We start from the raw sequence: 15,856 nt of genomic DNA, 5'->3' as shown, positions 1-15,856 counted from the left end.
ATCCTGGTTGACCCGCTCAGTCTGGCCGTTAGTCTGTGGATGAAAGGCGGTAGAGAATTTGAGTTTAACTTGCACGGTGGAGCAAAGTGCTCTCCAGAACCTTGCCACAAACTGTACTCCGCGGTCGGAAACAATCTCCTTGGGTAGACCATGCAGTTTGAAGATGGTAGAAATAAAAAGTTGAGCTAATACTGAGGCCGATGGAAGACTCTTTAATGGGAAGAAGTGCACCATCTTGGAGAAGCGGTCAACCACCACCCAGATCACTGTATGCCCCTTTGAGGGGGGAAGCTCGTATATAAAGTCCATCGACAAATGGGTCCACGGTTCAGTTGGAATGGAGAGCGGGAGAAGAGTACCAGCAGGAGAGGTTCTGGGAATCTTATGCTGAGCACACTTTACACAGGATGCGACAAAGCTGGCTACATCGCTACGAATGGTGGGCCACCAGTATGAGTGGAGTAGGAACTTTAGAGTCTTTTGTGCCCCAGAGTGCCCTGCGAAGCGGGAAGAGTGGGCCCAAGATAAAACTTTCTTGCGAAGGTTGAGAGGAACGAAGGTCTTGCCAGGAGGAGGTGTAGGTTGGGTTGTCACCTGAGCGAAGACTATTGGACTCAAGATTGGCTGGGGAGTTGCTTCGAGATCTGTAGACGTTTTAAAAGAGCGAGAAAGGGCATCGGCCTTGGCATTCATGGTCCCGGGTCGGAACTGGATCTGAAAGTTGAAGCGTTCGAAGAACATAGCCTAGCGGGCTTGACGGGCAGTGAGACATTGGACCTGTTTGAGGAATGAAAGATTTTTGTGGTCGGAGTAAACAGTGATCCTATGTCGCGCTCCCTCCAAGAGATAGCGCCACTCTTCAAACACTGACTTGACCGCCAACAACTCCTGCTCTCCTATGGAATAGTTCTTCTCCGCAGGCAGAAATTTTTTTTGAGAAGTAGGCACACGGGTGTAGTTCTTGATCATCTCCTCTCTGGGATAGAATTGCTCAGAGGATGTGTCCACCTCCAGGATGAAAGGTTTGTCCAGATCTGATTGGAGCAGGATTGGGGCCGTCATGAAAGCGTCCTTCAGTTGTTGGAAGACATGGAAGGCCTCGGGGGACCATTGGCTAGGATCAGCTCCCTTGCGAGTGAGGGCGGTGAGAGATGCAGCAATGGTGGAGAAATTCCGGATAAACCGGCGATAATAGTTTGAAAAGCCCAGGAACCTCTGGATTCCTTTGAGAGTGGTAGGGATCGTCCAATCTTGAATGGCTCTCACCTTCTCTGGATCCATCTCTATACCGGTGCAGGAGAGGATATGACCAAGGAACGGAATGGAGGTGACCTCGAACACACATTTCTCCAACTTGCAGAACAACTGGTTTTTGCGAAGACGACGCAGGACTTCTGACACTGTCTGTCTATGAAGATGGAGGTTAGGGGAGAAGATGAGGATGTCATCCAGATAGCCCACGATGGAATTATATAACAGGTCCCGGAATATATCATTCACGAATTGCTGGAAGACGGCAGGAGCGTTACAAAGACCAAACGGCATCACCAGGTATTCGTAGTGACCGTCACGGGTGTTGAATGCCGTCTTCCATTCATCTCCGGGACGGATCCGGATCAAGTTGTAGGCCCCTCTCAAATCTAATTTTGTGAAGATAGAAGCCCCTTTGATCTTATCGAATAATTCTGTGATGAGAGGCAGGGGGTAACGATTCTTGATTGTGATATCGTTCAACCCTCTGTAATCGATACAAGGCCGGAGGGATCCATCCTTCTTTTTTACGAAGAAAAACCCTGCCCCTGCTGGAGAGGTGGATGGTCGAATGAATCCTTTACTTAAGTTCTCTTGAATATAGGTGGACATGGCCTCAGTCTCGGGTAGAGACAACGGGTAGATACGTCCACGAGGCGGGTACTTTCCGGGCATCAACTCTATTGGACAGTCCCAAGGCCGGTGTGGAGGAAGGGTGTCGGCACCTCCTTTGCTGAAGACGTCTGAGAAGGGAAGGTATGGGGTAGGTATGGACAAAGGTGGAGATGAAGAAGACGAAGAAGGGCTGGTGGGTTCAACTTGCTGATTAGCCTGGTTGAGTGGGATAACCCGGGATAGGCAAGTGGATGAACAATTGGTGCCCCAAGCCTTGATCTCCATGTTGGACCAGTCGATATGGGGATTGTGCTGGGTGAGCCATGGCAATCCCAGAACCATTTTATGCGAGGACTGGGGTAGAACCATGAACTCTACTGTCTCTTGATGAAGAGCCCCCACAATTACAGTCGTTGGAGAGGTTTGGAGAGTAATCTGCCCGCTACAGATGCGACTTCCATCTACCGCAGTAAGGAACAATGGATGCTCCAAGGGTCGTACGGACAGGGAGTGTTGGGTGATGAAAGACGCGGAGAGGAAGTTCCCCACTGCTCCTGAATCCAGCAAGGCCTGGACTTTGATTCTTCCTTGAGGGGATACGAGGGTAACCGGGATGGTGGAATCGGCAGAGGAGGGAGATGGAAGCAAGACTCCTAATCGGACCTCCCTCGGGGAGATTAGGAGCGATCGTTTCCCGGACGCAGTGGGCAAGAGGATAGTAGATGAGCGGAGGAGCCACAATACATGCATAAATTCTCTCGTCGTCTACGGGATTTTTCCTCCAACGAGAGCCGGGAGCGGTTGATCTGCATGGGTTCTTCCGAAGGAGCAGCCATCAAAGAACTCGACTTGGGTGCAGGTAGAGGGTTAGGAGAAAAACGAGGGCGAAGACGATCTGAACGATTTCTCTCGAGTTGACGCTCCTGTAGTCGTAGATCCACCTTATTGCATAGCGAAATAAGTTCGACCAGAGTGAGCAGAGTATCCCGTGTAGCTAATTCGTCCTTGATTCGACCGGAGAGCCCATTCCAGAAAGCTGAGACGAGAGCCTCTTCATTCCATCTCAATTCCGAAGCCAGGGTTTGGAATTGTATGACGTATTGTCCCACCGGACGGCTTCCCTGGCGAACCCTTAGGATCTCGGTGGCAGCTGAGGAGACCCTGCCGGGTTCGGCGAAGATGCAACGGAAGGAGGTAATAAAGGCGTCATAGTCGTTGAGCAGGGGATCAGAGCAATCCCAGACAGAAGGGACACAATGTATGCCACTCGAGCCTTGGGCTTGGAAAAGTTGGAAGACTGAAGGGTAAAATGAACGTCACATTGGTTCAAAAACCCACGACATCCTTTTGGTGAACCATCGTATTTGTTAGGAGTTGGCAAGTGTAGGTGGTTGGGAACACTTGGGCCTGGAATGGGTGCCGGTACCGGAACTCCCTGCGCTGGGGCTGGAGGACCAGGGGAGGCCGCAGAAGGAGGTGACAGGGTCTGTAGGAATTGGGCTACTTGACGCTGTGTAGCCTCTACTTGTTCCAAACGAGCCACGATGCCTTGTAGTACCTCCGTCATGGAGGCCTGTGCTTCACCCGACTCCATCGGGTCAGTACAAACTGTCACGGGTGGGGGGTTGGATGAAGTCGTGTGGTGCTCAGGAACAGGAGGCGGACCAGAAGGAGAAGGATTGAACCGTGCTGGTTTAATAAATTATTTCATAAATGGCAGACAACTTTTAGCACTTAAATACGTCTTTAAGTGGCAGTTAGTGGTAAACGAATAAGTTGGGGTAGCAAGTCCAGAAAGAAGATGAACCACGTCTGTGATAAACAAAAGGTCTGAATCGGGAGGTTGAAGGAGCAGGAAATCCGGAAGAAGGTAACACTGATGATTGGTGGTAACGTTCCTTTAAATGGGAAGAAACTGGATACAGGATTGCTGGAAGAAGAGTTCGTGGAAGACTGCACTGAAGGACTCAGGGATGCGGAAAGGCACTTGGACCTTGGCGGAAGAAGCAGCGAGGAATCAGTGGCAGCCGTATTCCAGCAGTAAACACATAGAAATAGGCACCAGGAGTCAGGAATCACGGGTCACGAGTCAGCTAGGAGCTGTGAATGACTCTAGAGACCTCTTTGTACTGACCCTGAACAGCCCTAGGCAGATCCCCTATATCCCCAGGGGTTAGCTGCCATTGGCTGTCAGAGAAGTATGGGTGGAAACCTCAGACCAGAAACCAATCCCTGTGCTGCCCTTAAGCAAGATGGCGGCGCCGGCCTCCCGGCGTCACCAACAAGGAGAAAGTGTGCCGCGCTCACTAGCCTCCCCGCCGTTCACTGCACGCCAGCCCGCTGCCCCAAGGACTGGAGCCTGACACACGCTAGCCGGCGGCGGGCGCGGAAGGGTGAGTAATGGACCTGCCGCGCTCCGCTGCGGCTGAGTGTGACACTATGTACGTCACTGTAGTCAGCAGAAGCTGCTGGTGTGTCCTATGGGATTCAGCATTAAATCCCGGCGTTCAAAATCCCGATGACGGAATCCCGACTGACGAAATCCCGACAAGGGGGGACGTGGATCGCCCCCCCCCCCCCCCCTTGTGGGCTCGCAGCACTCTCCACGCAGCGGGCCCGATGCCTCGCTGCGCTCAGCACACTAATTTATTCTCCCTCCAAGAGTGTCGTGGACACCCACGGAGGGAGAAAGTGTCGGTATTTCGGCGGTCGGGATTCCGGCGTCGGGATTTTGAATGCCGGGATCCTGACCGCCGGGATTTACACTGCATCCCGTCCTTTGTACGTCACTGTATTCAGCAGAAGCAGCTGGTGTGTCCTATGTACGTTACTGTATTCAGCAGAAGCAGCTGGTGTGTCCTGTGTGCGTCACTGTAGTCAGCAGAAGCTGCTGGTGCGTCCTGTGTACGTCACTTTAGTCAGCAGAAGCTGCTGGTGCGTCCTGTGTACGTCACTGTAGTCAGCAGAAGCTGCTGGTGCGTCCTGTGTACGTCACATGAATCAGCAGAAGCTGCTGGTGCGTCCTATGTACGTCACTGTAGTCAGCAGAAGCTGCTGGTGTGTCCTGTGTACGTCACTGTAGTCAGCAGAAGCTGCTGGTGTGTCCTGTGTACGTCACTGTAGTCAGCAGAAGCTGCTGGTGTGTCCTGTGTACATCACTGTAGTCAGCAGAAGCTGCTGGTGCGTCCTGTGTACATCACTGTAGTCAGCAGAAGCTGCTGGTGTGTCCTGTGTACGTCACTGTAGTCAGCAGAAGCTGCTGGTGCGTCCTGTGTGCGTCACTGTAGTCAGCAGAAGCTGCTGGTGCGTCCTGTGTGCGTCACTGTATTCAGCAGAAGCTGCTGGTGCGTCCTGTGTACGTCACTGTATTCAGCAGAAGCAGCTGGTGCGTCCTGTGTACGTCACTGTAGTCAGCAGAAGCTGCTGGTGCGTCCTGTGTACGTCACTGTATTCAGCAGAAGCAGCTGGTGCGTCCTGTGTACATCACTGTAGTCAGCAGAAGCTGCTGGTGCGTCCTGTGTGCGTCACTGTATTCAGCAGAAGCTGCTGGTGCGTCCTGTGTGCGTCACTGTAGTCAGCAGAAGCTGCTGGTGTATCCTATGTACTTCACTGTAGTCAGCAGAAGCTGCTGGTGTGTCCTATACATGTCACTGTAGTCAGCAGAAGCTGCTGATGCGTCCTATACATGTCACTGTAGTCAGCAGAAGCTGCTGGTGCATCCTTTGTACATCACTGTAGTCAGCAGAAGCTGCTGGTGCGTCCTGTGTGCGTCACTGTAGTCAGCAGAAGCTGCTGGTGTATCCTATGTACTTCACTGTAGTCAGCAGAAGCTGCTGGTGTGTCCTATACATGTCACTGTAGTCAGCAGAAGCTGCTGGTGCGTCCTATACATGTCACTGTAGTCAGCAGAAGCTGCTGGTGCATCCTTTGTACATCACTGTAGTCAGCAGAAGCTGCTGGTGTGTCCTGTGTACGTCACTGTAGTCAGCAGAAGCTGCTGGTGCGTCCTGTGTGCGTCACTGTATTCAGCAGAAGCTGCTGGTGCGTCCTGTGTGCGTCACTGTATTCAGCAGAAGCTGCTGGTGCGTCCTGTGTGCGTCACTGTATTCAGCAGAAGCTGCTGGTGCGTCCTGTGTACGTCACTGTATTCAGCAGAAGCTGCTGGTGCGTCCTGTGTGCGTCACTGTTTTCAGCAGAAGCTGCTGGTGCGTCCTGTGGACGTCACTGTAGTCAGCAGAAGCTGCTGGTGCGTCCTGTGTATGTCACTTTAGTCAGTAGAAGCTGCTGGAGTGTCCTGTGTGCGTCACTGTAGTCAGCAGAAGCTGCTGGCGCGTCCTGTGTGCGTCACTGTAGTCAGCAGAAGCTGCTGGCGCGTCCTGTGTACGTCACTGTATTCAGCAGAAGCTGCTGGCGCATCCTGTGTACGTCACTGTAGTCAGCAGAAGCTGCTGGTGCGTCCTATGTACATCACTGTAGTCAGCAGAAGCTGCTGGTGCGTCCTGTGTACGTCACTGTAGTCAGCATAAGCTGCTGGTGCGTCCTGTGTATGTCACTGTAGTCAGCAGAAGCTGCTGGTGTGTCCCATGTACATCACTGTAGTCAGCAGAAGCTGCTGGTGCGTCCTGTGTGCGTCACTGTAGTCAGCAGAAGCTGCTGGTGCGTCCTGTGTGCGTCACTGTAGTCAGCAGAAGCTGCTGGTGCATCCTGTGTACATCACTGTAGTCAGCAGAAGCTGCTTGTGCATCCTGTGTACATCACTGTAGTCAGCAGAAGCTGCTGGTGCGTCCTATGTACATCACTGTAGTCAGCAGAAGCTGCTGGTGCGTCCTGTGTACATCACTGTAGTCAGCAGAAGCTGCTGGTGCGTCCTGTGTACGTCACTGTAGTCAGCAGAAGCTGCTGGTGCGTCCTGTGTACATCACTGTAGTCAGCAGAAGCTGCTGGTGCGTCCTATGTACATCACTGTAGTCAGCAGAAGCTGCTGGTGCGTCCTGTGTATGTCACTGTAGTCAGCAGAAGCTGCTGGTGCGTCCTGTGTACATCACTGTAGTCAGCAGAAGCTGCTGGTGCGTCCTGTGTACATCACTGTAGTCAGCAGAAGCTGCTGGTGCGTCCTGTGTACGTCACTGTAGTCAGCAGAAGCTGCTGGTGCGTCCTATGTACGTCACTGTAGTCAGCAGAAGCTGCTGGTGCGTCCTATGTACATCACTGTAGTCAGCAGAAGCTGCTGGTGCATCCTGTGTACGTCACTGTAGTCAGCAGAAGCTGCTGGTGCGTCCTATGTACGTCACTGTAGTCAGCAGAAGCTGCTGGTGCGTCCTATGTACATCACTGTAGTCAGCAGAAGCTGCTGGTGCGTCCTGTGTACATCACTGTAGTCAGCAGAAGCTGCTGGTGCGTCCTGTGTACATCACTGTAGTCAGCAGAAGCTGCTGGTGCGTCCTATGTACATCACTGTAGTCAGCAGAAGCTGCTGGTGCGTCCTGTGTACATCACTGTAGTCAGCAGAAGCTGCTGGTGCGTCCTGTGTACATCACTGTAGTCAGCAGAAGCTGCTGGTGCGTCCTGTGTATGTCACTGTAGTCAGCAGAAGCTGCTGGTGCGTCCTATGTACATCACTGTAGTCAGCAGAAGCTGCTGGTGCGTCCTATGTACATCACTGTAGTCAGCAGAAGCTGCTGGTGCGTCCTGTGTACATCACTGTAGTCAGCAGAAGCTGCTGGTGCGTCCTGTGTACATCACTGTAGTCAGCAGAAGCTGCTGGTGTGTCCTGTGTACATCACTGTAGTCAGCAGAAGCTGCTGGTGCGTCCTGTGTACATCACTGTAGTCAGCAGAAGCTGCTGGTGCGTCCTGTGTACGTCACTGTAGTCAGCAGAAGCTGCTGGTGTGTCCTATGTACGTCACTGTAGTCAGCAGAAGCTGCTGGTGCGTCCTATGTACATCACTGTAGTCAGCAGAAGCTGCTGGTGCGTCCTGTGTACGTCACTGTAGTCAGCAGAAGCTGCTGGTGTGTCCTATGTACGTCACTGTAGTCAGCAGAAGCTGCTGGTGCGTCCTATGTACATCACTGTAGTCAGCAGAAGCTGCTGGTGTGTCCTGTGTACGTCACTGTAGTCAGCAGAAGCTGCTGGTGCGTCCTGTGTACGTCACTGTAGTCAGCAGAAGCTGCTGGTGCGTCCTGTGTACGTCACTGTAGTCAGCAGAAGCTGCTGGTGCGTCCTATGTACATCACTGTAGTCAGCAGAAGCTGCTGGTGCGTCCTGTGTACGTCACTGTAGTCAGCAGAAGCTGCTGGTGCGTCCTATGTACGTCACTGTAGTCAGCAGAAGCTGCTGGTGCGTCCTGTGTCACGTCACTGTAGTCAGCAGAAGCTGCTGGTGTGTCCTGTGTACGTCACTGTAGTCAGCAGAAGCTGCTGGTGCGTCCTATGTACATCACTGTAGTCAGCAGAAGCTGCTGGTGCATCCTATACACATCACTTTGTAGATAAGAGGTATTCTCAGCGATACAGGACGGTGCACAAGGGAATATTATGGACTCTGGCTGGTACATATACAGTACACTCACACAAACACAGGGATCCAATATACTGTACATGCTCTAGCACTGGGATCTAATACACACAACAATCTAATACACAACGATCTAATACACACACATAGAGATCCACTACACATATTACGGAATCTAACACAAGATTTCTATGACATTTTATTTATAAGTCACCACAAGGGATTCACAGTGCTGTACATGGGTGTACACAGTGCTGTACATGGGTGTACACAGTGCTGTACTTGGGAGACGCTACTCACCACTGGTACACAGACCAGACACACATCCAATATACACTCACAGGGAATCTGACATAACATGAGAGGGGCACTGCAGACCGCTGTGATGGGGAATCTGCAGGGTAGGTAGGTGCACGGCGATGGGGAATCTGCAGGGTAGGTACGGGCATGGTAATGGGGAGTCTGCAGGGTAGGGAGGGGCATGGCAATGGGGAATCTGCAGGGTAGATAGGGACACTGCGATGGGGAATCTGCAGGGTAGATAGGGACACTGCGGTGGGGAATCTGCAGGGTAGGTAGGGACACTGCAATGGGGAATCTGCAGGGTAGGTAGGGGCACTGCGGTGGGAAATCTGCAGGGTAGGTAGGGGCACTGTGATGGGGCTGTGCTGGCACAGGGATCCTGCACCCAGACACCAGTCCACGTGGTGAAGTCACAATCGGGAAGTAGAACATGTGATATAAAGGCAGAAGTGGCTGTTGTGTCCGTAGTCAGCAGTTAGAACTATCAGTGTCTTTCCCGGTCTTCTCAGCACTCTCTGTATTCCTATTGGAAGCCGCGTTGCCATCTCCCGAGTGGTGAAGTGCGATGTCTCCAGCGTACACCAAGGCCTCTGTGGAGCTGAGAGAGAAGAAACCGTTACTGCATTCTATAGTGTACCACATTGTCAGTGTAAGGAACATTCAGTCATAGTCAGCGACATCAGCAATGCCCCCTCTCAAAGATGCCAGGACGGGGCACATGTGGCAAGATGCCGGCATGGGGAGCATGCACTATAGAGAGTGACAGCACCACCGGCATTACAGAGAGCAACAGCATTACAGAGAGTGACAGCATTAGAGAGAGCAACAGCATTAGAGAGAGCTCCAGCATTAGAGAGCGACAGCATTAGAGAGAGCTCCAGCATTACAGAGAGCGACAGCATTACAGAGAGCGACAGCATTAGAGAGCGACAGCATTGGAGAGAGTGACATCATTACAGAGGGCGACAGCATTACAGAGAGCGACAGCGCCAGCATTACAGAGAGTGACAGTGCCAGCATTACAGAGAGCGACAGCATTAGAGAGAGCGACAACATTAGAGAGAGCTCCAGCATTACAGAGAGCTCCAGCATTACAGAGAGTGACAGCATTAGAGAGCGACAGCATTACAGAGAGCGACAGCGCCAGGATTACAGACAGCGCCAGCATTACAGAGATCGCCAGCATTACAGAGAGTGACAGCATTAGAGAGCGACAGCATTACAGAGAGCGACAGCATTACAGAGAGCGACAGCATTACAGAGATCGCCAGCATTACAGAGAGTGACAGTGACATCATTACAGAGAGCGACAGCGCCAGCATTACAGAGATCGCCAGCATTACAGAGTGACAGTGACATCATTAAAGAGAGCGACAGCATTAGAGAGCGACAGCGCCAGCATTACAGAGAGCGCCAGCATTACAGAGAGCGCCAGCATTACAGAGAGTGCCAGCATTACAGAGAGCGGCAGCATTACAGAGAGCGGCAGCATTACAGCGAGCGCCAGCATTACAGAGATCGCCAGCATTACAGAGAGCGGCAGCATTACAGAGAGCGACAGCATTACAGAGAGCGACAGCGCCAGCATTACAGAGAGTGACAGTGCCAGCATTACAGAGAGCGACAGCATTAGAGAGAGCGACAACATTAGAGAGAGCTCCAGCATTACAGAGAGCTCCAGCATTACAGAGAGTGACAGCATTACAGAGAGTGACAGCATTAGAGAGCGACAGCATTACAGAGAGCGACAGCGCCAGGATTACAGACAGCGCCAGCATTACAGAGATCGCCAGCATTACAGAGAGTGACAGTGACATCATTACAGAGAGCGACAGCGCCAGCATTACAGAGATCGCCAGCATTACAGTGACAGTGACATCATTACAGAGAGCGACAGCATTAGAGAGCGACAGCGCCAGCATTACAGAGAGCGCCAGCATTACAGAGAGCGCCAGCATTACAGAGAGCGACAGCATTACAGAGAGCGCCAGCATTACAGACAGTGCCAGCATTACAGAGAGCGACAGCATTACAGAGAGCGGCAGCATTACAGAGAGCGCCAGCATTACAGCGAGCGCCAGCATTACAGAGAGCGGCAGCATTACAGAGAGCAACAGCATTACAGCGAGCGCCAGCATTACAGAGATCGCCAGCATTACAGACAGCGCCAGCATTACAGAGAGCGCCAGCATTACAGAGAGCGCCAGCATTACAGAGAGCGCCAGCTCCAGCATTACAGACAGCGCCAGCATTACAGAGAGCAACAGCATTACAGAGATCGCCAGCATTACAGAGAGTGCCAGCATTACAGAGAGCGCCAGCATTACAGAGAGCGCCAGCGTTATAGAGAGCGACAGCATTACAGAGAGCGTCAGCATTACAGAGAGCGCCAGCATTACAGACAGCGCCAGTATTACAGAGATCGCCAGCATTACAGAGAGCAACAGCATTACAGAGATCGCCAGCATTACAGAGAGCGCCAGCATTACAGAGAGCGCCAGCATTACAGAGAGCGCCAGCGTTATAGAGAGCGACAGCATTACAGAGAGCGCCAGCGTTATAGAGAGCGACAGCGACAGCATTACAGAGAGCGCCAGCATTACAGCGAGCGCCAGCATTACAGAGAGCGGCAGCATTACAGAGAGCGGCAGCATTACAGAGAGCGACAGTGCCAGCATTACAGCGAGCGCCAGCATTACAGAGAGCACCAGCATTACAGAGAGCGCCAGCATTACAGAGATCGCCAGCATTACAGAGAGCGGCAGCATTACAGAGAGCGCCAGCATTACAGAGAGCGCCAGCATTACAGCGAGCGCCAGCATTACAGAGAGCGCCAGCATTACAGAGAGCGACAGTGCCAGCATTACAGCGAGCGCCAGCATTACAGAGAGCACCAGCATTACAGAGATCGCCAGCATTACAGAGAGCGGCAGTGCCAGCATTACAGAGAGCGGCAGTGCCAGCATTACAGAGAGCGTCAGTGCCAGCATTACAGAGAGCGGCAGCGGCAGCATTACAGAGAGCGACAGTGCCAGCATTACAGCGAGCGCCAGCATTACAGAGAGTGCCAGCATTACAGCGAGCGCCAGCATTACAGAGAGCGACAGTGCCAGCATTACAGCGAGCGCCAGCATTACAGAGAGTGCCAGCATTACAGAGAGCGGCAGTGGCAGCATTACAGAGAGCGTCAGTGCCAGCATTACAGAGAGCGGCAGTGGCAGCATTACAGAGAGCGACAGTGCCAGCATTACAGTGAGCGCCAGCATTACAGAGAGTGCCAGCATTACAGCGAGCGCCAGCATTACAGAGAGCGTCAGCATTACAGAGAGCGCCAGCATTACAGAGAGTGCCAGCATTACAGAGAGCGGCAGCGGCAGCATTACAGAGAGCGACAGTGCCAGCATTACAGAGAGCGCCAGCATTACAGAGAGCGACAGCATTACAGAGAGCGACAGTGCCAGCATTACAGCGAGCGCCAGCATTACAGAGAGCGCCAGCATTACAGAGATCGCCAGCATTACAGAGAGCAACAGTGCCAGCATTACAGAGAGCGGCAGCATTACAGCGAGCGACAGTGCCAGCATTACAGAGAGCGCCAGCATTACAGCGAGCGCCAGCATTACAGAGAGCGCCAGCATTACAGAGAGCGACAGCATTACAGAGATCGCCAGCATTACAGAGAGCAACAGCATTACAGCAAGCGCCAGCATTACAGAGAGCGCCAGCATTACAGAGAGCGCCAGCATTACAGCGAGCGCCAGCATTACAGCGAGCGCCAGCATTACAGCGAGCGCCAGCATTACAGAGAGCGACAGCATTACAGAGAGCGACAGCATTACAGAGAGCGACAGCATTACAGAGAGCGACAGTGCCAGCATTACAGCAAGCGCCAGCATTACAGAGAGCGCCAGCATTACAGAGAGCGACAGTGCCAGCATTTCAGCGAACGCCAGCATTACAGAGAGTGCCAGCATTACAGCGAGCGCCAGCATTACAGAGAGCGACAGCATTACAGAGAGCGACAGTGCCAGCATTACAGCGAGCGACAGCATTACAGAGAGCGCCAGCATTACAGCGAGCGCCAGCATTACAGAGAGCGCCAGCATTACAGAGAGCGACAGTGCCAGCATTACAGCGAGCGCCAGCATTACAGAGAGCGCCAGCATTACAGCGAGCGCCAGCATTACAGAGAGCGCCAGCATTACAGCGAGCGCCAGCATTACAGCGAGCGCCAGCATTACAGCGAGCGCCAGCATTACAGAGAGCGCCAGCATTACAGAGAGCGACAGTGCCAGCATTACAGAGAGCGCCAGCATTACAGAGAGCGCCAGCATTACAGCGAGCGCCAGCATTACAGAGAGTGCCAGCATTACAGAGAGCGACAGTGCCAGCATTACAGCGAGCGCCAGCATTACAGCGAGCGCCAGCATTACAGCGAGCGCCAGCATTACAGAGAGCGCCAGCATTACAGAGAGCGCCAGCATTACAGAGAGTGCCAGCATTACAGAGAGCGGCAGTGCCAGCATTACAGAGAGCGACAGCTTTACAGAGAGCGGCAGCATTACAGCGAGCGCCAGCATTACAGAGAGCGTCAGCATTACAGACAGCGCCAGCATTACAGAGAGCGCCAGCATTACAGCGAGCGCCAGCATTACAGAGAGCGGCAGCATTACAGAGAGCGGCAGCATTACAGCGAGCGCCAGCATTACAGAGAGCGTCAGCATTACAGACAGCGCCAGCATTACAGAGAGCGACAGCATTACAGAGAGCGACAGCATTACAGAGAGCGGCAGTGCCAGCATTACAGAGAGCGGCAGCATTACAGAGAGCGGCAGCATTACAGAGAGCGGCAGCATTACAGCGAGCGCCAGCATTACAGAGAGCGACATAATTACAGCGAGCGCCAGCATTACAGCGAGCGCCAGCATTACAGCGAGCGACAGCATTACAGAGAGCGCCAGCATTAGAGAGCGGCAGTGCCAGCATTACAGAGAGCGGCAGTGCCAGCATTACAGACAGCGCCAGCATTACAGACAGCGCCAGCATTACAGAGAGCGCCAGCATTACAGCGAGCGCCAGCATTACAGACAGCGCCAGCATTACAGACAGCGCCAGCATTACAGAGAGCGCCAGCATTACAGAGAGCGGCAGCATTACAGAGAGCGGCAGCATTACAGAGAGCGCCAGCATTACAGCGAGCGCCAGCATTACAGAGAGCGCCAGCATTACAGAGAGCGGCAGCATTACAGAGAGCGGCAGCATTACAGCGAGCGCCAGCATTACAGCGAGCGCCAGCATTACAGAGAGCGCCAGCATTACAGAGAGTGACAGTGCCAGCATTACAGCAAGCGCCAGCATTACAGCAAGCGCCAGCATTACAGCAAGCGCCAGCATTACAGAGAGCGCCAGCATTACAGTGAGCGCCAGCATTACAGAGAGCGACAGCATTACAGCGAGCGCCAGCATTACAGCGAGCGCCAGCATTACAGAGAGCGCCAGCATTACAGCGAGCGCCAGCATTACAGCGAGCGCCAGCATTACAGCGAGCGCCAGCATTACTGAGAGCGCCAGCATTACAGCGAGCGCCAGCATTACTGAGAGCGCCAGCATTACAGCGAGCGCCAGCATTACAGCGAGCGCCAGCATTACAGCGAGCGCCAGCATTACAGAGAGCGCCAGCATTACAGAGAGCGCCAGCATTACAGCGAGCGCCAGCATTACAGAGAGCGGCAGCATTACAGCGAGCGCCAGCATTACAGCGAGCGGCAGCATTACAGCGAGCGCCAGCATTACAGAGAGCGGCAGCATTACAGAGAGCGGCAGCATTACAGCGAGCGCCAGCATTACAGAGAGCGGCAGCATTACAGAGAGTGCCAGCATTACAGCGAGCGCCAGCATTACAGCGAGCGCCAGCATTACAGCGAGCGCCAGCATTACAGAGAGCGGCAGCATTACAGAGAGCGCCAGCATTACAGCGAGCGCCAGCATTACAGAGAGCGCCAGCATTACAGCGAGCGCCAGCATTACAGCGAGCGCCAGCATTACAGCGAGCGCCAGCATTACAGAGAGCGACAGCATTACAGAGAGCGACAGCATTACAGAGAGCGACAGCATTACAGAGAGCGACAGTGCCAGCATTACAGCGAGCGCCAGCATTACAGAGAGCGCCAGCATTACAGAGCGCCAGCATTACAGAGAGCGCCAGCATTACAGAGAGCGACAGTGCCAGCATTACAGCGAACGCCAGCATTACAGAGAGCGCCAGCATTACAGAGAGCGCCAGCATTACAGAGAGCGCCAGCATTACAGCGAACGCCAGCATTACAGACAGCGCCAGCATTACAGAGAGCGCCAGCATTACAGCGAGCGCCAGCATTACAGAGAGCGACAGTGCCAGCATTACAGCGAGCGCCAGCATTACAGAGAGCGCTAGCATTACAGCGAGCGCCAGCATTACAGCGAGCGCCAGCATTACAGCGAGCGCCAGCATTACAGCGAGCGCCAGCATTACAGAAAGCGACAGTGCCAGCATTACAGAGAGCGCCAGCATTACAGAGAGCGCCAGCATTACAGCGAGCGCCAGCATTACAGAGAGCGCCAGCATTACAGAGAGCGACAGTGCCAGCATTACAGCAAGCGCCAGCATTACAGAGAGCGCCAGCATTACAGCGAGCGACAGCATTACAGAGAGCGCCAGCATTACAGAGAGCGCCAGCATTACAGAGAGCGCCAGCATTACAGAGAGCGTCAGCATTACAGACAGCGCCAGCATTACAGAGAGCGCCAGCATTACAGCGAGCGCCAGCATTACAGAGAGCGGCAGCATTACAGAGAGCGCCAGCATTACAGTGAGCGCCAGCATTACAGCGAGCGCCAGCATTACAGAGAGCGGCAGCATTACAGAGAGCGGCAGCATTACAGAGAGCGGCAGCATTACAGCGAGCGCCAGCATTACAGAGAGCGTCAGCATTACAGACAGCGCCAGCATTACAGACAGCGCCAGCATTACAGAGAGCGCCAGCATTACAGAGAGCGCCAGCATTACAGAGAGCGCCAGCATTACAGAGAGCGCCAGCATTACAGAGAGCGCCAGCATTACAGAGAGCGCCAGCATTACAGAGAGCGACAGCATTACAGAGAGCGCCAGCATTACAGCGAGCGCCAGCATTACAG

General features: G+C 53.4%; 1 protein-coding gene across 1 annotated transcript in view; it reads right to left on the bottom strand.

Moving 5' to 3' along the window:
- Window positions 1-8,571: 8,571 nt before the first annotated feature.
- Window positions 8,572-15,856, bottom strand: part of SHTN1 (shootin 1) — a 370,192-nt gene continuing 362,907 nt past the window's right edge. Inside the window, exon 17 of the mRNA XM_083149946.1 lies at window positions 8,572-9,281. Within this exon, the coding sequence (XP_083006072.1) occupies window positions 9,152-9,281 (130 nt within the window). The 3' untranslated portion in view covers window positions 8,572-9,151. The remainder of the gene's footprint in view (window positions 9,282-15,856) is intronic.

The sequence above is a fragment of the Crinia signifera genome, chromosome 6 (genome assembly GCF_055691185.1).
Source record: "Crinia signifera chromosome 6, ASM5569118v1, whole genome shotgun sequence".
NCBI lineage: Eukaryota > Metazoa > Chordata > Amphibia > Anura > Myobatrachidae > Crinia > Crinia signifera.
The sequence above is the reverse complement of the archived record's forward strand: the minus strand, read 5'-3'. Positions and strand labels throughout refer to the sequence as shown.